This window comes from Thunnus maccoyii, chromosome 21, assembly GCF_910596095.1.
Source record: "Thunnus maccoyii chromosome 21, fThuMac1.1, whole genome shotgun sequence".
Taxonomy (NCBI): domain Eukaryota; kingdom Metazoa; phylum Chordata; class Actinopteri; order Scombriformes; family Scombridae; genus Thunnus; species Thunnus maccoyii.
The window spans coordinates 17,960,398-17,983,763 of NC_056553.1; the positions used below are offsets into that span (position 1 = coordinate 17,960,398).

The following is a 23,366-nucleotide window of genomic DNA, read 5'->3' on the forward strand; positions in this document are numbered from 1 at the left end:
CACTGAAGGACAGATGTCCCAGTTTCTGCCTGTTTAAAAAAAAAAAAAATCAGTAGTCTCTGACCTAATCTCTGTAGCCACTTTTTTAAAAATGCTCAATTTTATACATGGGATCTGTTGTTAAATCATAAGCCATTAATGTTACGGTACTGTCACTCCAAAAGTTGTAAAGGTTGCATCACACTAATGTGAAGTTGAGTGTTAAGTTGAGGGGACTTTCTATCCATGCCAGTGATGGCCTATCTGACTTAACTCTCAGGGAAACGCCCACGCAGGCCAGAAGGAGTTGTGACGGAGGCTGACGTGGCACAGAGACATGACTTTGTTTTTTCTCTCTCAAGAGGAGTTTAGCTGTTTTGGAAATAACCAGATGAATTTCTTACGAAAGATAAATAGAGTTGGTAAACGTAACACCTCAGAAATGTGAAAAAGGAACCAAGACTCTTGTGATCTCAGTCAGCCATCTATCTCTACTCCTCCTAGCGTTCAGGGTCTCAGGCCTGGACCATGTTGCCCCCATATTTCCATTACTGAACATTAGTTTCATGTGAAAGAGCTGCAGCCTGGTGTTTCCGTAAAACTGTACTTTCATGATCTCATCAAATGTAATACAAAAAAAAAAAATGTGAATGTAAAGGTTTTGTGCTATATTTCTCAGGCCAGGTCCGTGTTTAAAGGATTTGGGAACCTGTAGGTGGAAGAGAAGAGGGCAGTTGGAGCCAGTATTGGGGGAGTAAAACAAACAGTGTTGTGTTTTTGAAGGAAACCTCCTTAGAAATCTTTGTGTTAATACATGAGATTGAAACTGACAGGAAACTTCACTGTAGCTCAGGTTAACATGGGCTCGCTAGCATTAATATCACCTTTCTGACTATCATCTATTCTTACTTTGAATTGAATCTGCTGCATCTGGTGTCTTTCATCCTCCCGCTGCTGGTCTATATATCTCACCAGACACTAAAATGATCTAGAAAGTTACAAAAATGCAACCAAAATACATCAATATTTGTCTGGTTTTAATTTCCTGTTTTTACTGTAAAAGTCTCCCATATACTGTATCATAACCATCAACACACAAACGCAACATGCACAGAAGATTAATTGGTGTTTGGAAATTAAACAGTCAAAAGGCCAAGAAATAATCTGCACTCATAACTGGGTCTAATAGCATTTACATTCATGCTAATAAGTCTTTTCAGTGTACATTTCTGTGATTAATCATGTTGTAGTAAACTTCACCCACCTGTCAGGCCATACCCCTTACAATGCAAATGCTCTTTGACCCAGGTCATGTGAAAAGTATTTGCAGCACGGTGCAGGGCACCATTTATTGTCTAACCCAGGTACACAATCACACACAAAGCAGCTTTTTGTCAGTAAAAGTTTTTATGGATAGCACATGGTCTAAGGAACTCCAGTGACAGAAGTTTTTTTTTTTTTTTTTTTTTTTTTTCCTTGTGAGTCATGGGTTGTGCGCTACCCATGAATTTTGTACAAAAAAAAGAGTGAATAATGGCAAGTTGTAACATGAGATTTCATAATAAAAAATTTTTCAAAAATAAGTTTGTACTTTCATTTTGTTCTTGCATCTGTCTCTTAATAAGGTATGTGATTTTTCTTTTTAATAAAAGGTGCAATAAATAAGCTGAGAATGTACAAGTATTTACAAAAAAAACAGTCTAAACATGATCACAAATGTAAACAGCAGCTTACCAGAGGTATATTTTGTAATTTATGATTGGTTAGGCACATAAGGTATTTAGATTCTTATTGGTATTAGTTTCTCATTAAAATATGTTCTCTAAAAGACTCCACGTCATTCAAAGACACTGAACTCGAGGCTCACAGTAACATGTTCAATTGGAAAGACGTTGCCACCGGACACAAATCTCAACACAAGTTTACCCTCAGGGTTGAAAAAGCAAAAAGGCTAATTTCAGACAGCTGGCACAGAAACCGTCCTGCCGGCTGTTTTTGACTCGCTAAATGTTTTTCCACAATCTCTTGATGGGTTGTCAGGGGTGGAAGCGTTTGTTAACTTTGTGAGTGCAGCAACATGGAAATGGCCATTTGCGGTATGTCGGAGGGATAAGGCTGTATTCTTCGGTTCTTTGGAGAAAAACATCAGTTTAGCCACAACATGCATCATGCTGAACCAGGCTGGTGAATCGCAGCTCAGCGTGAGCCCAGCAAATATTGACACTGAGGGGATATTTGGAGCAGTGCACTGCTAAAATAGCCTGCGGTCACTTTGGTTCAGTCCATATTATATTTTAGGAAGGCAAATATGGCTTGAGAAGAAAATACATTAGGGAAGAGGAAGGACATATGAATCTACTTACTCCAATCACATTTTTTTTTTACTGATTTGACTCATGTATATGCGTATTTCACTGAGTACAGTTGGTTTTTCTGTGCTGTTATAATGAGTCAACTCCCCAGGGTCATGCGCTGTAGAGAAATTGTTCATCAATAATTACGCAAGCTTCTTCTGAGAACTGATCCACCGTGTTTTTTTTTTTTTGTTTTCGTCGGAGAGGAGAAGGGAAAGAAAGCAGCACTCTGACTGGTCCCACGACAGTTCAGTTTTGCCCTCGCCCTCACAGTGAGGGAGAAGGTGCAGTAGCCTCATTGGCGCTCATACACACACTTCCATAAACACATAATATACAAACTTAAACACTCCCTCCTCCCCACACACACACAGTCATTCACTCACTTGCAGACCCATGAAGTGAAAAGTCCTCTCCATAACCGATAGAGAAGGTGATAGACAACTTGGTGGCTCAACGCTGGAGTAGGGTGAAGTTGCCTTTTTGCAACGGTCCCCTTAGTTCAAATCCTTTTGTTTTTTTTTTTAACTTTCAAAGACAAACGTTCACGTGGGCAGATGCGTTGCTCGAATTTCGTCCGAGATTATTGAAATCAAACATTGTAAATGATCTTTTAAGGTGGACGTGCAGGCTCGCAGGCTGAGGATTTGGGCGGGAGACCGGTTTCTAGTTGAGGTCAGCCTCACCTTGGATTCGCAGCCCTTTACCAACCCAACTTTAAATGAAAGCACTAAAGGCCCTTGATGTCAGTGGCAGCCGCAGGCGCGCACCACCATGTTCTTGTATTTCTTTAATATGACGTTGGAGTTGTCGTCAAAGTAGAGCACTGAAATGGCGTGGAGCTTGGTGGGGGCGCAGCATGGCTTGGGCACGTTCTCGGGGTTCATCAGGTGCACCTGAAAAATCAGAGAAAATACTTTAAACGGGTGCGAGTGATTGGCATACAGAAACATTTCTATTCAACTGTTTAGACTCCACATTTAAAATAGACCATTGTACACTCACTGCAGAAGAAAAAATACTGAATACCATGTGGATTACTAGTCGGTTAGAAACTGAGCTGTGCATTCACAGATGTCGGCTTTAAGATGAGAACACTTCATCATGTACAAGATGAGGGACATAAATACTAATACAAAAGTGACAGTTTCAGTGAATTAATACACATCCTCAAAATGCACAGCTGTCCAATGATGATATAAACACAAGCGTATAAACTATTCTACTGTCAGGTATCTCTCAGTCATTTGGAAAGATTTACAGTACTGTCTTTTAAATACGACTGTGGTACTCGCAGCTGCTTTTCTATCTTGTTGCTTTAAGGTCTCCCTGTATGACCGGAGACATAAACACATACTGACTGGACCTGGAGCTTGATAAACATGGTGGGTCGGTCTTACCAGTGTCTGTACAATGGCGTGGTTGGTGGCGTTCATGTGGGCGTTGAGGGGAAAGGAGCACTCTCCGTCACAGTAGTTGGCCGCGTAGCCTTCAGGAGCAATGATCCAGTCCTTTAGAGAGACATGGCAGTAAACATAAAGGGTTATTTGGTATTTTTAAAGGACAAGCCCATTAAGGCTTTATAAATACCAAATTCTAGAAAGGTCAGGTCTGGTTGTGTAATTCAACCGTCAGTGGAAAATATCTTTGCATCATTGTAAACAACTGAATAAGTAGCTCATCACGTCAATTGTTGTCTGACGATGCAGCGTTGTTTGTCTACTATAGTAACCCACCTCACTTCTGTTGGGAAATTCAGCGCTAACCTTGTCTCTGAGGACAAATCCCTGCTCAAACTCTCATGTCTGTGGAATCGCTCAGGGAAGCAATACTTCTCTTCTGCTTCCTTCCTCTCGGTGTCTTACTGTTACTCTGACAAATTCTCTGCGTGTTTCGCCTCTTTCAAACTTGTTTTCGTGTTTTTATCAAGTGTCCGTACTTTCCTGTCTGTGTCAATAATATCTATCTGTCTTTCTCTTCTCACTTCTCTGCCTGTCTCTCTCTCTCTTTTCTGCTCAGTTTCCTTCCTCTGTGCAACTGTGTGTGTGTGTGCGTGTGTGTGTGTATATGTGTGTGTGTGTGTGTGTGTGAGAGAGTGCTGGCAATCTCCCTCTAGATGTCAGTGCTGTGTTAACAGCTTACAGCTTGTTTGGAAGGATGTGCGTAACTCTGCCCCTCTCTTCTATTTCTTCCTCTGTCTGTCTCTGAGTAAACACACATACACACACACACACACACACACACACACACACACACACACACTCACGTACACACAAACCTGCGGTGTGAAACTTGAGTCTACTCCCACTGAGCTACTTTAATTGATTTTCTCTGTTTAGCACACCCTTGTTTGGCGGTCTGACCGTCTTACAGTCAGCGGTGTTGATACTTTGTGCATACTGGTCAAGTGACGCTGTCAACCACATACAAAGGAGAATTTATTATGCAATGTTAATAAAAAAATCTAAAATAAAAGTGCTCTAGATATGTAGTCTGTAGATGATGGTCGCAATATAAAAGCTATACCTAAAGAGAGACTGTGTGGGCCATTTGAAACAGTTATAAACGCTTTAGAAGTGCTTGGACAGCATACTGAGCATATGACGTACTGTATATGAACATGTTTAATACCTGCCAGCCCAGCTCTCGGAAGCTGACGTAGAGTTCGTGTCTTCTGCAAGCTGTCTTCTGGTCGCTGCTGTTGTAATCTGAAACAGAAGAACAGACACAGTGACTTAGGAGGGAATCGTATCCTGTAGTTAACATTTTTCTAGTCTAGTTTGCATAAATGTGGCCCCTCGGTGTGTGAAACGTGTCTCACAACATGACCGATGGGATGAACGCGCTCAGCGAAAAACTACCCCGTGTAAAATAATGTTTTTACAAGTATTCCCAATTAAACCCTGTGAATGTGACGCATTACATTCTGAATCTGAGAGCAGAAGAATAACACAATACGCCTCATGTAATACACTGGGTGGAGACACATGTGAGGGCGTAGACCAGAGCATAGGCACAAATTCTCATTACAGTGGTCACTGCGCTGTACGTGCTCCACATTCATCTGCTGTCTAATGCGTTTTGAATCCATTGGCAGTCAAACATCGCGAGTGGTGACACAGTGACAACTGTGTTACTGTGTTTATGGACTCTCCTGCCCTGCAGTTTGTTCTTAATTTTCTCTGTTCCACTCTGCAGCCGCCCAGCAGCGGGTTGGACGGCGGCAGACAGTCCCAGGTATAGGTTTGGTTTTCACAGACGAGGAGAGGTCATTGCTGGCATCGGTCACCACGCTGAAGTCAAGACGGTGACACCAACTTTCCACTGACGTTTCAAGTGTTTCTCTCTCGCTCACTCTCTCTGTCTTGCCTCATTGATTTTATTGTTTTGATTATTTTTTTTCCTCACAAACCTCCATGAGAGAGACAATGACAGGAAGAGAGCTATAACACTAGTTAGTCCTGTATTTTTAAAAAAAAGCCTCATCCAGGAAGACTTGTGATGAATAGTAGCACCGTTTACAGACATCAAGAAGTCCTCACAGTCAAAACAGAAGATCATGAGGAAGTGTGAAGCACTCTGATCAACTAAACATGGCTTCTCGGTGGCCCCAGCGCCCCAAGCGGCCCTTCAGCTCTAAGCCTGCAAGTGATTTGAATTGTAACTGGTTGTCATTTGTGTATTGCTTTCTGATTCCATGTTTAGCCTAAGAGTTACTGCTGAAGTTGTTTGGGCTACAATAACTTTTACAAGCTGCATGAACAGCTTTCTGACTTTTTGTCTAACTGGCTGTCTCATTTGCTACTTTTCAAAGTTATTCATTGCATCATTAGCCTGTTTAATGCAGCCACTTATCCTGTCAAACTAAGCAAATAACATGGTTATTTGCTTCTCATAGGCAATAAACAGAGTAACTGTTTGCATAAAGGAAAAAGCTGCACATTACTGCAATTAAAGCTTTTACAGAAAGAAAAACCTTTATAATATATGGACAAGCAAATTAAAAATATATAGCCTTATATCCATCATCAGATTTTTTTCCAGAAAAGTTTGCGTGTGTGTGTGTGTGTCAAAAAAAGACAGAGAGAGTGAGTCAGACTGCAGACGGAGATTTGTCACTAAGTCACAGCCACCACCCAGCCACTCACCTCACTAACTCACCAACAGCAGCCAACACACACACACACACACACACACATAATGTACTGTGTATACAAACACATTTCCATTCAGCACGGTTCACTGATGTTTGCTACTTATATCTCTACCTTTATCATTCACTTCCAGTATCCCCTACATACAAAAACACATGCAGACACACAAACCACCAGATGTTTATCTGTTTAACAGCCAAGTCCACTTTACTGCTCGTTAAAAGGAAGAATTGTTATTTAAAGTGTTTAAACCGGAGCATTAGTTGTTGCATTAAGATTTCATCATCAAATCAAATTTCAAATTAAACAGACACACTGAGTGCAATGACCAGACCCTGGTGTTTTAGCTGGATTCATCTCAAATGTAAAAAAAAAAAAAAAGGGCAGACAGAGAGAGAGAGAGAGAGAGAGAGAGAGAGAGAGAGAGGGAGGGAGCAAGTTGAATTTGGCACTTGGATTCATCTCAGCTTGAAGTAAACCATGAGAGAAAGAAAAGGAAGGAGACAGGGAAGACTCAGAGCAAGAAAAGAGAATATTGTTCACATCATGTTCAACTCAACCTGCTTCACCCGCACCTCCTTAAAATTTGCCTTTCAGATGTCATCACAAAAATCAGATGCAGATCGGGTGTGATATAAATCCTCCCGCTTTCTTTTTATTACAGCAAAACGTGAATACGTCATTTGATTCAACAGGTTAATTTTGTAAGAGAGAGGAAAGGAAAGGTGAGACTGGTCACGACAGGCGGCAGCGAGTGAGGTCAAAGTGTCAGCCATAACTGTCGGATACAGTCAGGTGTTTCCCCAGTTTAGGTTTCCTTCCTCTTTGATAGGAAGTGCAGTTCGCTGAGTGTCTTCTAATGTGGAATTAAAAGATTTTATGTCAGTGTGTGTACCGTTGATGATGTGCGCGATTGCCGGTGTGTAATCTTTTTATGGATGCACGGGCACTCTGCATTCAGGCATGCATATTCGGCTCCGTCTGTGTGTGTGTGTGTTTGTGTAAACACATGAATGCAGGGTCATGTGGTGTTCATCCTGCCTCCCTGTGGACTGACTGACCTGCCAGAGTCTTCAACAGCAGAGAGCATTTGGATTTAACAGATTTACTGTGTGTTGACCTTCACAAACAAGGAAACAGTCTGGTTCTAGACCAGCTGCTGCAGGATCCTACTGATTTTTTCCTATAATTATTACAACAGCAAATAAAAAGCACTTTTAGTATGCATTGTAGGGGACATGTGCAGTGTGTACAGTGTTTATATACAGGAAACAACCAAGGGCAGAGGAAAAGTGCCAGAAAAGAACAAAGCCGATAGGCTGAATGACTTGGATGACCTGATGTGAACTTGAGGTGATGTTTATTGAGAGAGGAATTACAATGGCTCTTAAATGACACATTACAGTAATAAAAGTATAATAGGGCTTTTACAGAGTTAATGTGTGGAGATTTATAAGTCTCTATTGGAATGTGGACCATGTAGACTCAATCATGATGTGACGACTGGGGCAACGGAGCCGTACATCGATCAGTTTTAAGAGCTCAGTCTTTATGTGTATGTGACGGTGAGCATGTCTCTCTTTGTGTGTGTTTCTCTGTGAATAACATATAGTACTCAGTGCTGTACTCACTGCCTCAAACTACACATACCCGTATTACACACACAGTCCCAGGGACCCCCTGCTCCCTCATCCAGGTCTAGTTTATGGTGCGTGACATTCAGCTCCAGGTCACAGGGTTGAGTGTGAGTGAAGCTGCAGAGCTGCCTGCACACTTGTCAGGTTTCTACACTGGTAGACATTAATAAAGTCACTCATCACTTAAACTGCTGGCCTGGTCAAAAAAAAACAACAACTGATCATCTCACATATGTGGCATCAATTAGATTTGTTTGCAGACATTGGATAGGACTGTATCTTAATTATTTTTCTACTGTTAATACTTTTGTATTAACAGCGTATTCCTCTGTTTACTTATCAGAATAAATTGATTAAATGGGTGAGTATTCTGTGCGGTCAGACATATAGTTGAATCATCAGCAAGCTCCATGCACACTTGCAGTAAAAATTGGTGTGTAGCAGCGTTTAACACATTAGCATAACATATCAAGATATTGTTATATAATCAGCAGATATTTTTCCTGTAGTTTTTTTTTTTTTCCAATGAAAATGACAATGAACAAAATGTGGATACCAACACATGTTAAAATAATACCTTGCTTTTCTGTATGCTGTATGATATAAGGTTTGGTATTTAACAACATATTCCCTTTTCCTCTCTTTCTCACACACACACACACACATACACACAACTCATTTTCCTTGCACCTCTCGGCCTTTAAAGCCATCTGCATTTACAGTCTGTGGGGCTCTTTAAGAGGAATAAAGCTGATATTTACTGTGGGCTTTCATTGAGTGTAAAGGCCCAGATTTGTGGTGCCCATAAACCACATCTCCCCTTCCTGCCTGTAAAAATTTAATGCCACACAGCTACCGCTGAGCTCCGGCTCCCATGAGGCTTCCATTCATTTCTTTTTCCTTTCCCTGACAGAGAGCTGAGGTGGGAAGAAACGTAGTCTGCATATTATACTTATTATACTAATATGTACTAATACTTATACTAAGTCTGTTATGACACTCCAGTGTCTTTGGGAGTATTCTAGTAGGCGTAGTTGGTTAGCCCAAAAAATATAAAATTACATAATTCAGATGGTTTTATGACTCATTTATTAAAGGAATAGTTCGACATGTTGGGAAATTACCTTATTTTTAAGTAAAAATTAAGCTACAGCCAGCAATGGGTTAGCTTAGCTTAGACCGGAAACACAGGGAAACCGCTAGCCTGGCTCTGTCCAAAGGTAACAAAATCCACCTAACAGCATCTCTAAAGCTCACTGATTAAAAGGTTAAATCTTGTTAGTTTAATCCTTACAAAAAACAAAGTAGAAAAAAGACAAGGTGTGGTTCTATTCGGGGGTTATGTGCCAGACTCTTTCTTGGACCAGGTGTATTGACTTTCTGGACTCTTATCAATCTTAACAGGCTGCTTCCCCCTGCTTCCACTATTATGCTAAGCTACGCTAACCAACCGCTAGCTGTAGCTTTTTTTTTACCATACAGACATGACAGTAGTATCAATCTTCTCATCTAACTCTCGGGCAAGAAAGCAAATAAGTGTATCTCCTGTAATGTCAAACTATTCCTTTAAGCATCAGCAGCGCCTAAAGGACATTAACTCCAGTTTCACCTGCTTCGTCGGGACCAAATATTTGAATATCAAATGGGGGGAAAGCAGGAGTTCGTTTAAGGACATGCTAATGTGAATGGCACTGAGCTCTGCTCCCATTTTACAGCAGCTTACCTAACAGTGTTTAACCTGGAAATGTTTCTCTGTGAGTAGACAAACATCCATTTGACCATGTGACACTAAAACTCTCCACTGAAACTAATTCACATTGAATTCATTGAGGTGGGGCCGTAACTGCTGGTTCCCCACCCTGTCTATTCAATAGCAGGGGAAACACTGCTCCTTACTGAGCTTAGGCACTGTAGCTCTTTAACACTGAGACTTTCGATACACTGTATGAGTCCCGGGCTGACATTAACCCTTCACTACACTACCTGCCATTCATTAAGCCTCAAAAACACTTTGACCAGCACCTCTGTCAGGAGGAAAAGGCTATAAATTGTATTTATCACATGTCGTTCCGAAAATACAAGAATCAAATGGTGCCAACTCAGACTTTATAGCAAGGGTGTTACGTGTATGAAGTGTGTGTGTGTGTGTTTGTGTATATATATGTGTGTGTGTGACATATGACATTAAAAAGTAATTTCAAGCCCAACAGACCACAATCTCTCAAACCGCCTCACTGTAATTCTATAGTTTACTCCAGCAATTTCTCAAATCAGGACTCATTTTGGAGCAAGGAAAGATTGCATGTTTTACAGTAGCAATTACATGAACTCCCATAGAGGTGGTGGTGACAGAAAACTTGGGTTATACAGTATAGCCCAATGTTTAAAATAAAATCTGCGTCCTTAACCCGGAAGACAGAAGGAGAGAGTCCCAATGCCCATGAAGACATGAGAGAATGTCACTGTTGTCCCTTCTCCTCTCCTCTCCCTCCATCCCTCCCTCCAAGCACTACTACTGAAGTTTATCTTTCTTCCTGTCTTTCATCACAGAGGTTATTAAACCCTGCGAGGGAGCTCCGCCATGTCTAATTACTCTAACGGTAAACAAAAGGAGGTCGGGTGGGGAAGGAGTGAGGAGAATGAGGAGGAGGCGGGAGGAGAGAAGAGACAGATGAAAAAACACAGCTGGCCAAGAGCCGTGTTATTATAATTCTTTAAGCGATACTGTTAGCGTGGTCAGTCTTTTAGCTGCGCAGCTAATGACTGGCTAGGCCTAATTACAGGCCGCCTGTGCTTTGCTGGGACGTGATATTCCTTCCCCGGATGGTTGTTAACTTCCCCCACAGCCAAAGCCCAACCTGACTCCCATTACCTCCCCGGCCTTCTTCGCCCACAAAACCCCAAATTACCTTTAAAGGTGTTGTATTGTTCTTTTGGCAAGGTACACAGCAGTATTTTCCACTCCGCACAGATCAGGCACGCCCAGAGGGGGCGGAAATATCAAAAATATTCATGCATTGTTCTCATAACTCACAATTTAAGAGAATGTGTAAATTACTACTAAACTGAACAAATGACCAAGACGTTAGAACAAAACTGTGAGTAAAAAGTGGAAAAAAAAACTGATTTATTACTCATATAATCACACCATTATCTAAAAACTAATGCTGCAGAAATCTATTTGGCCGAATTTGTCCTCTTGTGTCATCTGGAAGGTATTTAATATCACATGTCATTTTAAATCCAGCTCGCAAAATTATGAAAATGAGAAAATAACAAGGCCCAAAGCCTTGCAGGGAATACAGCTGGGAATATGTAGATTCCATGTTAAAAGGTCGTTTTATATCCTTCGCACACTGAGAAAGGCGTTTTAGGAATTTATGACAAAGCAAAGCAGTGCGGCCAAATACCAAAATCTAAATGAAAATGGACAAAAATAGTTCTTCAGTTGTCAGTTGCACTCGAAATGAGGACAACCTAATAAAAAAGATGTAGTAAAATCATTGCACCACACAGGTCAGGAGTATGCAATTTGGGCAGAGGATAAAATCTATTTTCAGAATACACACAGAGCAAAGTAACTCGTGCTGAAAAAAAGTTTTAAAAAGCCTCTACAGTGTGTGAAAGCTAGTGCACACTAGAGCAATTAAAAACAAACACGTTGCTGCCTTCCGGCCTTAGATCTCATGTTTTTTCGGAAAAAGTAGGGTGAATTATCGGTGAAATACTCCTTTTAGGTGAAGCTGCAGTGGCTTGAACTGATGTACTGAAGCTCTGTGCCAAACAGAAACTGGGGGACAACATCCACATTTTGTTTCTCCCTATGAGAGCTCCACAAGACGGATGCTCTCCCCATCCATCCTGTCCTCCTCCCTGTCTCTGGAGTGAGTGATGCGGTATTGAAACCATATGCCCTCCTGAATTCCTCACGGATCCTCCCATCCCGTCCAATCCCAGCAGTCCTCCACTGGCCGCGGACACTCGGCTGTCGCGAGGGGGGCCTCCCCGCTTCCTGTGTAGGATCTAAATATTTACACTCCCCGTCGTCCCGAGTGGCGAGGCGGAGAGGTCTTGATGTTTTGGGTTATGTAAAGTCCAATCCTCCAGGACACATATTTAACAGATTGTCCTTGTTAGAGCAGAATTTTTGAGCAGATTCACATCAGAGAAGGTTTTCTCATCCTCTTGACACAGACTGGGACACTAAAACAGACTACAGACAACCTGCTGTGTTAACAGTTTGCTTATAAAAGTAGTTCAGTGAGAGACAGACTGTTATATAACGGCATTTAACTCTTTCTTTAATTATGAATATATTTACATTTGACATAAATATTCCTTTACTGGAGGAAAGCAGGGATGACATCCGTTACAGGAACCCACATTGTGAACACATGGTGTACACCTTAGCCCCCTGATTCACCGTGTACCCCCGTATCACTGTGTCTTCAAGACATCTCGACTTAAAGTCTTAAGACATCTTAGGACATCTCAAGCCAAAAGTGACAGCTGGGTAGAAGAGAGTATAGGTCTGGAGCCAAAACTGAACATGTGGTACACCCTAACTGTCCTGTAGCATAACAAATTATGAGTCTTTGTTCTCTGTTATGTCAGCCAAAGCTTTCATCTAATGCAATTACTGAGAAAAGGCCCTGCAGGAATTTAACTTACAACCTCTTGTGTTAACAGCAGCATGCTGCAACCTACTGAGAAGTCGAAGGAGATGCACTGAACAAACAGAAAATAAAGCCAACAAATCTCAGCAAAAGACTTTCAGGGAGCAGTGGAGAGAGCACACCCAGCTTGTCCAGCAAATACTTCTGTATACCATGCAGATGGTATAGCAATTAAATCGGGTGAGCAGAAAAAGCAAAGCAAAGGTAAATCGCTTCCCAGGTAGCTGGCCAAGTCGGGCCGTTTGCAGCTGTGTGTCAACGCACTAAGCTGTGTTCTGGCATCGGACGACCAAAAGTGAGCCGGCTCTGGCCTAGTTTGGCTGCCAGATTTGGCTAGGTTTTGGGGGCGCAGACTTGAGCTGTTATGGCTGAGCCTCGGCTACAGTTAGCAGCACCGTCACTAATTTTAAGAGAGTCTCAGTCTCTGGAATCAGCACAGATATACTTGGGCTGATTCTGGCACGTCATTTATCACAAGTCTGACATGAGTCCCACAAGCAGGTGTGCCGAATTCAGACTGCTGTTGGGCCAAACAATTTTGGCTACCTGAAGGTTTGCCAATACACAGCTCTATATGAGATATTTAAATACAGCAATACTACTGTATGTCCTGTGTAAACAATGTTATGTGTACTTTCCTAAACACAGTTTGAACTATTTTGCCATTTGTAGAATCAAGTTGATGAGGTTTCAGGCTGACATCTATGACATAAATCCAAGGTACACTATTCAAGTAAAGTAAGAAGAAGTTACATAATGTTATGATCTTCTCACAATTTACCTCCAAAGGCAACATTCAGTGCCACTGCAAAAAATAGTGTACCCTTTATGTAGCAAGCTGGAAAGTTCACCTTTTTATTAGCCCTAACTGTGATCTTTGATTAAGCCTAACAAAGAGTTTTAGTTGCCTAATCTTAACCATAGTTTAGCCAAAGTTTATTTGCCACAACCAGTCTTTCTCTCACCTTAACCATACCATAGTTGTCATGTGAAGATATGGTAGAAAGCAAGAATTTTAAAATATACTGGATGTAAGAAAAGTTATCACCAAATATCACCAATACTTGAAATATATAGAGGTGGTTTCCTGCTGGAGACACTATATTTACTGCTGCACACAGGGATCTTCTCTGAGTCAAAGCTCTGAGGCGTGAAGGCTTAATATTAGCGTGATGCTTCATCTGTCAAATTAGCCAAGGATCAGACAGATATTAACGGCAGGCTCACTGAGCGCGAGCTTTATGTGCTGTAGCAGTCACACAATGAAGCCTCACAGGAGCAGCTTAGCTTTAAGCGCTATAAAGGCTGGCCAGAATTACACAGCAGGTGAAAGGTGGGCGGATTAGGGTTTGATTTAATTTGCGGAGCTCATAACATCAAGCTTATACCTGACCATTACATCATCTGCTGAGTAGGAAGAGGAGCGTGGGGGACTGATGAGGAGGATGAGGTCACCTGTCAAGATGATTCACCGTCTGCGTCTTAAATTCTTTAATATTTACTGCGCTGTTTTGTGTCTCTGCCATTTTCTATTGTCCAAATTCTCTACTGGGAATTATTATATTATCAAATAAACAGTCTGACATGCTTGCTTCTCCTCTTTTTACCATAATATATTCTTTTTTTCCTGTTTGACCCCCAGTTCTTTAACTCCTTTCTGCTCTATGCTCTCTAACACCACCCATATATCTCATACTCCATCTTTTCCTCATTTACTTTAGTCTTTTTAGCTAAACACTCAAGCCAAACCCACCATTCAATAACTCAGCCTGTCTGGAGAGGTGCCACAGAAATCCCCTTCATAAATAACACATCTTATATATTGCTCTGAGAAATATATTCACCGTTCAAGATGCAGTTTCTGGGATACACTGTAATACCCTTAATCCATACAGAGAAACTACAGTAAAAAAAAAGATTTTGGACATCATCCCTGGGCGAGGATTTTCAACTGACGGGGGCTGATTAAAGAGATCCAGCACAAGTCAGGTTCAATTTATCAAGTTTCTCAAAGAGGGATACTTCAAACACATGCTGCCCATCCCCTGCTCTCAACAGGTTAGCCATCAGTTACGGATGTAGTGAGGTTAGGGCGCGGTCATTTTTGTGTCTGCTTGTGTTCATTGTTGCGCGGTGTGATGAGGTCAGTTGAGGTTCAGTGTTCGTGTAGCAGATGTCAGACTGACCTGCTGGGCTGGGCCCTCTGGATCCATCCTGTGGTTGGGTGGATCGGTTGCGGTTCTGCTGGCGACGTTTGCCGCCAGTGGAGCGGGCGGTGCGGATGTGCACTTCGCTGACCTTAAAGAACGCCACCATGAAGGGCTGCTTCTCCAGCGCGCCGTCACGTCCAACGAGCCCTGCCTCTTTGGAGCTGATGCTCTGCCCTGTTTCAAAAGACACAGCACTCGAAATTATATGACTTTTACTTCGAACTACAGATTCATGTTTGTTTTCATGTGAAACTGAGTGAATTGTGCATTAAAATTAATATATAATCTAATGTCTTACCACTGCTGGTCTCCACGCTGACCTGCAGGCCCAGGTTGTGCACCGGGCTCATCACCCACAGGTTGCTGGTGGCGGTGATGTCAAACTCCAACCAGCCCTCCTCAGCAGCCCAAAGCCTGCGAGACTCTAGCAGGAACAGATCTGCCTCTCTGGGAGAACATGTGAAAAAATAAAAAGGAAAACTTGCTTGGATAAAAGATAACATTCTTATTTGCTGAGTTAAACATCAAAATGTACAGAGCCAAAGAGGAAAAAAAAAAAGTTTTTTGCTACAAATTGTGAATGTACGAAAGAGGATTAGGGCCACAAATTTATTTGTATGAATGAAAAAGATAAAATGTATGAGAGAAATTAGCTTGCTGGCAGTCGTAACAAACACATAATTATCTAATTTATCTGATTTAAAGGGGACATATTGTAGAAAGTGATTTCCATTTCTTTTTTGATTATAAAGCAGGTCTAGGTGCTATATAAATACTATGAAAGTATCAAAACGCTCAGTCCACGGAGAAATACACACAGCCCATATTCAGAAACTATGACTTTAAACGAGTCGTTAAGGTTGTGATGTCACAACTATTCGCTCAGTGTTTCCTCTACCATTGCCTTATGCAATTTACCTCATTTATGTGCACTTGTTTCATTTCAGCTCAGTGTGAGAGTCTCTACCATGTTTTGCTGTCATTTATGGTCGCACTACTTTCTCTCTTCTCCTCTGCTCTGTGTTTCACTGGGGGCGGGGCTTAGTCCCTCCATGTACACACACAGAGCGGAACAGAGGAGAGACAGAGAGAAGCAAATTTGTCATTGCACAGCCTTCCATAGGTTGGATAACATTATCCTCAGTGGTGGTCAGCACAATTTACCGATGAGTTTTACCCAGAGCCCTGGCTTTACCTAGCTACAGTAGGCTACAGTCTGGTACCTGTGGTTGGCCTGGTCGTGCGTCACTCAGAAAACAGTTAGCCAATCAGAGGAGAGGGCATTGAGCAGACACAAAACCGTTTAAAGCTGAGTGAGACAGAGGGGCTGCATCCGTGGCTTGTACAGCTGTAACTAGGTGCTTTTTGACCATAAAACATTCAAATGTTTGTAAATAGACCACAAAAATGAAAATATTAAACTGAGAAAGGGGCATCATATGACCTCTTTAAAAAAGCAATCCTGTAAGACTTCCAACACCATGACTGCCATGGTCACGATTTGATGAGATCATTCTTTCCCATTTAGATTTCAAAATTATTTTTTAACCAGAGCTTCATTGACCTTTAAGTTTGCCACAACTTGAAGGTTTTTAAATCAAGTTCTGACAGAGCTGCCAGGTTTGATCCGTTCACTTAAAATGGGTAAATTTGGCTTTTACAAATGTGATGGAAATTTGTTTTTCATGGGGTAGAGGTTAGTTTTAAACTGGCCCATGATCAAAAATGTTCAGTTAAAGCAGATTAAGAGTTAAAAATCCTGCAACCCAACTTTTTAAAAAGACAAGAAGACAGGATTTATGAAACACAGAGAAATGATACACATTTGATTAAGCACCGAGGAAGAGAACGTACAGGGAGAGACACATCTGAGAAGTATGTAGCAAAGCACAAAACTTACAGAGAGAGAGAGAGAGGAGGAGTGTATAAAATACGAACCAACATCAGAAAACATGAAAAATACAAAAAAAGAGGAAACAGGATATGATTTAAAGTGTCTGCTCTGCTTCAGTCTGATCATTTTGCTCTGTTGTTGTGCAGTATAGTCTCATTATAGCTCAGAGCGGAGATAAAGAGATCTACCTCTTTAAGAACTCAGGAGAGACACAGGAGCTCTTGGTTCGTATCAGGGTAACAGTATCATAACAAAATGACAGGAAGATGAATAGCAGCACTTAACAGAAAATGCACTGTATTCTTCTCCACTGTAGGTTTGACCATAAGGTCCACCTCTCTGAGGGACAGGGGAAAGGAAGGAATTAAATCTTTGGTATCAGGCTACAGGTATGTTAATATCATTTACAATGTTTTGTGAGAATGAAATCAGGCTTCAAAATGGAAGATGTCAAACAGTGGAAGAGAAATAATACCACTGCAGAGTGTTAAATGAAAAGAGAGCAGAGGAGATGTGAGGAAAAGACAGAGTGTGAGTGATAAGAGGGCTTGTCCTCCCACTGTCCCATTACAGTAGTAATAACACAGCATCGGGTCGGTCAGACCCTCCTCCCAAACCGACATCAAAGCCTCGCAATCATCCAGGTGTTCGGAGAATGCCCCTGCAGTCATGCATCAGCAGCGCCTCTTTATTGGTCATTAATGAGAGTGTTTCTGACGGCTTCCGTATGAGCCTCTAGTCCCTGTTTTCCCTCACACACACACACACGCGCTCTCCACCCTACTGCTAAGTTCACACGTTTGTCACAGCATGAGCCAGCGTACCGATGTTTCCGCCTCATCATCACAGCCACCGTTCGCCTGACGAAGAACAGCAGGGGGTACATCACAGAGCCGCCTGCGGGGCGAAGGCTACTGAGAGCCTACTGTAAAACTGCTTATTGACTGACTGCTTAAATGAACTGGAATAATAAGGTTAAGGGTCAAAGTAGTGTTTTTTTGCTACAATAAATCTCCTTTATAAGTCTTGTCAGTAGCTGTTGTTAAAATTGTGATGCAATGTGAGAGAGTGTAGCTCAAAGCTAATGCGCTTTCATCTTTTAAACTGCTGAAAAGGCATATTTGTAAGAATGTAAAAGCAATATGTAAGTGAGACATCTGGAGGGAAAAGATCAGGGAAGAGCTCTCTGTGCTCTAAGAATGAGAATAAAGGTAATATTACCTCTAGCAGGAGTTGAAGTATGTGTATTAGAGAAGAGAGGAATGAAATCATCCTGTTAGCTACAGTGTAACGGCTGGCAAAATGCTGCTGAATGGGTTTTGGTCAGTAAAAACAGCATTCGCAGCAACCTGCCCTTTCTCATTGGATGTCAGGCCTGCCACATTTTTGGCATTGTAGTCTCTCACATTCCTTGCCTGCTGTTAGCGAAACCGCCCCAATCAAATGAAAAGTACAAAGGGTGTCAGGCTAATTAAGCGCTCTATCATTATGGCTTAGAGTCAAAACAGGAGTCAGGTTTTTACGGGAAGGAGGGGCACAAGAAAGTTAATAGGCTCCCCGCTGATTGGGCGATTACAAAGGTACAGTTTTGCAAAAAAGCAGAAAATGAGAAAAACAACAGCAAAGCCTTTATAGAGCAAATAACTGTTTACTTCTCGGCTGTACTTTTTGTCATATTGTTGCTCATCGATCTTCAGGAGACACTTTCAGAGCAGTTAATTAAACATGCATCTTAAAGATGAGACTGTAAAATAAGCAGTTTGATTTTTTTTTACTGAATGCATGTTGCACCTTTAATTCACTCTCATGAAATGTAAATACAGAGGCGACAATCTTTGTCCACCTGATAGCGCACCATCTAGGCTGTAATTTTCTTCAAGGTAAGAAAAGCTGTCCTACAATAATACAGAAATTGGAGATATATGGGCCCTTTAATCTCCAAATATCTCCAAAAATAAAAGGCTTTACCTCCAGGCTGGAGAGCACAAACCACCCATTGTAGGGATAAAGGAATGCAGCAAATAAGTAGCTTTTGATACCCATAGAAACCTTTTGACAGACGGAAAAATATACTTTGCCTACATCTATAGCTGAAAGTGTTAAACTTGTTCAATCCGAGGATTTCAGAGTGGATCAGCTTTATCCTGGGACTGCAGTCTGAGAACATTTGGTGTTAGAGACCCCACCCGAAGGTGTTTTTGTTTCTTGACGTTGCTTAACACAAAATAACATATTAATCAAGCGTAATGGCTCTCCATACATCTACAGCTTCACAGTTTATACATGAAGAAAGACTGGCACACAGTTACTTTGATGTGTGTTCACTGATAAACAAAATATACCAGGCAACATTAGATGTATATATCAGACATTCTCTTCGTGTTAGTATTGGTTCTCACTGGGCGGGCTTGATAAAACACAAATATCATTCAGAAATCTTACTGGATGTTTATCTACCCCTGTAGACGTAATGTAAATGTTTGGCATGTATTAGCTGTGCTCATTTGGGGGACGGGAGGATTTTGAAGCTGTGCTATTTCTGTAAGACGTGGTTTTGCTTGATTTTACATTATAAACACAGCGAGAGCCCAGAGTCTATGTAACACACAGGGAGAATGATAGAAAGATAGAGAGGTGACTTTTTTTCAAATCATACTCTTTACCCTCTAGTATCCAGAAAAAAGTCGACTGAGCGTGTTTTTTTTCAGCAATACATTATTTTAAATCGAAGTTCCAGTGTAACTCTATCAGGTCCATCCATGTTGCATCAATGAACACCCATGTTGTGCATGTTTTTAGGATCCCTGAGTTTCTAAAGATAACAAATACATCATTCTGAATTACAGGAAAATTTGTATAAAATAAAAATATTTCCATCTGATATAAGGATGCAGCCACAATAATCTTGGCTTTGATAATCTAACTTAATGTATTTAGCTTCAATGAAGGACTGAAACAAGGAGCTACAGTACAATATATATGCTTATAACTGTGTGTGTGTGTGTGTGTGTGTTACCTGTCAGGGTGCTCCTTGACCACCTGGTAGACTTTGAGGAGGAAGGTGTCATTGCGGAAGGCGCGGCTCACACACTCCTTGTAGAGTCGGAACTCGGCTGCGGTGATAGCTTCACCCTCGGGGATCTGTGAGAGGTTGAACTTAAACTCCTTGTGGTGACGCCGCTGCGGAGAGAGCTCTCTGTCGTACTCCACTATGGGATGGAAGCACACACACACACACACACACACACACACACACACACACACACACACACACACACACGGTCACAACGTTATCCCTGAAGAGAAAGACAGGGGGAAAGAAAAATACCTCTCTAGACAAAGTTAAACACTGGTATGCTTTTGCACTTCTCACTACTGTTCTTGTAGTTTGATTAGATTTATACTTCGATTTTCAGAAAATAGGATTAAATTACATATTTACAAACAGGGTTTCCGTGTAAATATACAGTAGTGAGTGATGAGCGGATATTCTTTTCACAGACACTGCGCTGAGATCGACCATAGAAGCCTTTAAAACCATCACATGTGATTTATACTTAAAGGTCTAATAGGTTTTGTGGTTTCCAGTTTCCCTAAATAAACCCCTGTTATTGTCAGTCCGAAGCAAAAGCCCATGATTTTTTTTTCAGTGGCAGCAAACCTAGAGACATTCTGAGACCACTTCTGACAGCGTGAAATGACAAAAACCAACAAATGCGCTCCCTCCTCTGCTTTTAAGTACAATATGCGCCATAATGATAATGTGCTCTCTGGGGAATCGGTTCCTGTCTCAGCTGGAGGTTTTTTCTCCCACAGCAAAGGGCCAGCAGAGTCAGTATGACGACGGACACACAGAGCGAGAAGAGGAAAATGAATAAAGAGGGGCATGTCGAATGCAATTAGAAGGTCGTGCACAGAAATACCCATGCAGGCATAAACAGTAGCTAAAACCTCAGATATGTGCTATATTCTGCAAAGCACACACAAAACAAGTAGCCTAACTTAATTGCTTGAGCACCCAAAACACACATCAACACATTCTTACTATTCTTACTCCATCACACTCTCACTGATTTAAATACTTTCTCGTATGCTACACACAACCACACACACACACAAACATACATACACTATCATCATCTCCATGCCAGTTTCCACTCAGCACAGAGAGGTTCAACAGGCTGTGGTTTCACCACCACAGAGTGCAGACTGACTGGGAACCAAAACTGGATTTATGCAACCGACTAGGTTTTTCACCTGCAGTGGACCAAACATAGATATTCATCATCATACATTTGTCTACTCTGCCTTCTGCTACTACGGTTGCAGCTGCAGGACTCGTGTGTTAAAGGAATAGCTCAACATTTTGGGAAATATGTTTATTTGAAACTCTGCCTGAAGGTAACAAAATGTGCTCACCAACACCTCTAGAGCTTACCAATTACCACATTATATGGTTAATCCACACAAAGTCTGAAATGTAAAAATTGGCAAATTGTGGTTTTACAGGGGTTATATGCCAGAACAAGCTGGGAAGACTATCTTTAGTGGTGCTGCTGGTTGGCAGATTTAGTTCGGACAGAGCCAGGCTAACTGTTTCTCCCTGTTTCCAGTCTTTATGTTATGCTAAGCTGAGCTATGCTAACCATCTGCTGGCTGTAGCTGTGTATTTATTATACAGACATGAAAGTGGTAAAGATTTTCTCATTGCAACAAACCAAATAATTGTTTATTTTAAAAATGAGATCTCTATATCCAAAACACTAGAATTTGTTAGTGGAACAGAAGATTTTGATTTTCGCACTATTTTCTTCCTCATACACACGTTCAGTCTCTCTTTCATTGTTGCCCTCATCCTTTGACATACCATAGCAATATGAGGAGTCTTTGTGACTAGATAAGTGACTGCAGACTGTCCACTGGAAACATCTCCTTCCCACATTACCCCAACACATGGCTCTATAATTAAGTGTGTCCAGCAGTTTCAGACATATTTAAGAAATTACATATCTGAAGTAGTCAAAAAAGTAAAGGGGCCAACATTTTGAATTTATTTAAATGGGTATTTTATTTAGAAGAACCAAACCTGAGGTAAGAAAAAAATGTATTTTTGTACCTGAGCCAGGCTTGTTAAAACTTTCTGGTAATTTTATGATGTGGGGACCCGCCCAAAATGGACCAATGACACATTTTGTTCCCCAAGTCACAGCTGAAGAGAAAATTGTGTTGATGTGGGAATACTGGAACCAATCAGACTCTCCCAAAAGTGCCAGCCCCACCTTATACCCACACCCAGGAAGGTCAAAGCTCCCCTCATCCCAAGACATTTCCAAGTTACATAAATGCTGAACTTAAGTAACAAACCAAGCATAAAAGGCAGGGAGGGAAGGAATGTCTGTCTAGCTTCATAGCATTTCTGAGGAGCTTGAGTAGTCCAATCCTGAACCACATATTGCTGCAACTCGGTCAAAACAAATTATGATAATTGAGGCATCTCAGTTTGCGACTCAGCCAATCTGGCTTCTTTGTACTTCAAACACTTTTCAAAGAGGAGAGGAAACCACCTATAGAGAATGAGATGTTATTCACATCAGACAGAGACACTGTGACTGCTATCAGATGTGACAGTGACCATTTCATCCTCTTACTCCTCAAGCTGCCCACTCACACACACACACATACACACACACACAGATGTTGCAGTAACTGTGTGTGATATCTGGGCTTGTGTTGAAGGGAAGATAAATCAGCTAAACTTTGTGTGTGTGCATGTGAGTGTGAATGTGTGTGTAGGCCTTGAGTAGAGGTCATGGTACTCTAAATGACTTTACAACACTCCCTCCAACACCCCCGGGCCTGAAGACCAACAGCTTGAAATTTTATATTCCCTCTTAAAAAATCTACTGACTTTTTGGCACGAAAGCTCTTTGATAAACTTCGTGTAGGTGGTGAGAAGGTCAGGAGGAGTTTCACATGCATGTATCAAATATTTATTACATTTGCTGAAAAATACAATAGTAAGATGTACAAAATAACAAGCACCTGTACAGAGTGTGTTTAACAGACTGTACTGACAATCTCAGCATTTTACCGAGCAAAGGTAAACTTTCATCAGGAGATGAAATGAGATTGTTATGCTGTGAATGCAGCCCTGTAATCACACAAGTTCCAGTAATAAGTGAAACCAGATATAAACAGCGTACAGCCTCCGTTACAGTGTAGCTAAATATAATGTATTAGTCTTAAAGGGCACCCCAGCGATCTTACACATGCTCAGTTTACTCACCACGATTAGCGCTACGCAGCCTGTGAAAACAGTTAATATGCAAAATGTCTTCTGTGGCTCGGGAAGAGGAGCTTTGTCAAATCTGTGAAAGTTGTACAATATTTTCAGCAGCGGAGCCGGATGAGCTTTGTCAAATTTGAGAAAATCACCCTGATGATGTCATAGTGACCTCATCA

General features: G+C 41.4%; 2 protein-coding genes across 2 annotated transcripts in view; both read right to left on the minus strand.

Moving 5' to 3' along the window:
- Positions 1 to 26: 26 nt before the first annotated feature.
- Positions 27 to 23,366, minus strand: part of bmp6 (bone morphogenetic protein 6) — a 49,413-nt gene continuing 26,073 nt past the window's right edge. The window contains exons 3-8 of the mRNA XM_042399796.1: positions 19,921 to 20,113; positions 15,309 to 15,457; positions 14,987 to 15,184; positions 4,965 to 5,041; positions 3,734 to 3,844; positions 27 to 3,229 (exon numbers count right to left, since the gene is read on the minus strand). Of these exons, the coding sequence (XP_042255730.1) occupies positions 3,080 to 3,229; positions 3,734 to 3,844; positions 4,965 to 5,041; positions 14,987 to 15,184; positions 15,309 to 15,457; positions 19,921 to 20,113 (878 nt within the window). The 3' untranslated portion in view covers positions 27 to 3,079. The remainder of the gene's footprint in view (positions 3,230 to 3,733; positions 3,845 to 4,964; positions 5,042 to 14,986; positions 15,185 to 15,308; positions 15,458 to 19,920; positions 20,114 to 23,366) is intronic.
- The window catches only part of zgc:101569 (uncharacterized protein LOC449822 homolog), a 50,123-nt gene continuing 46,793 nt past the window's right edge, over positions 20,037 to 23,366 (minus strand). Inside the window, exon 8 of the mRNA XM_042399801.1 lies at positions 20,037 to 20,113. The gene's annotated coding sequence lies outside the window, so the exon portion shown is untranslated. The remainder of the gene's footprint in view (positions 20,114 to 23,366) is intronic.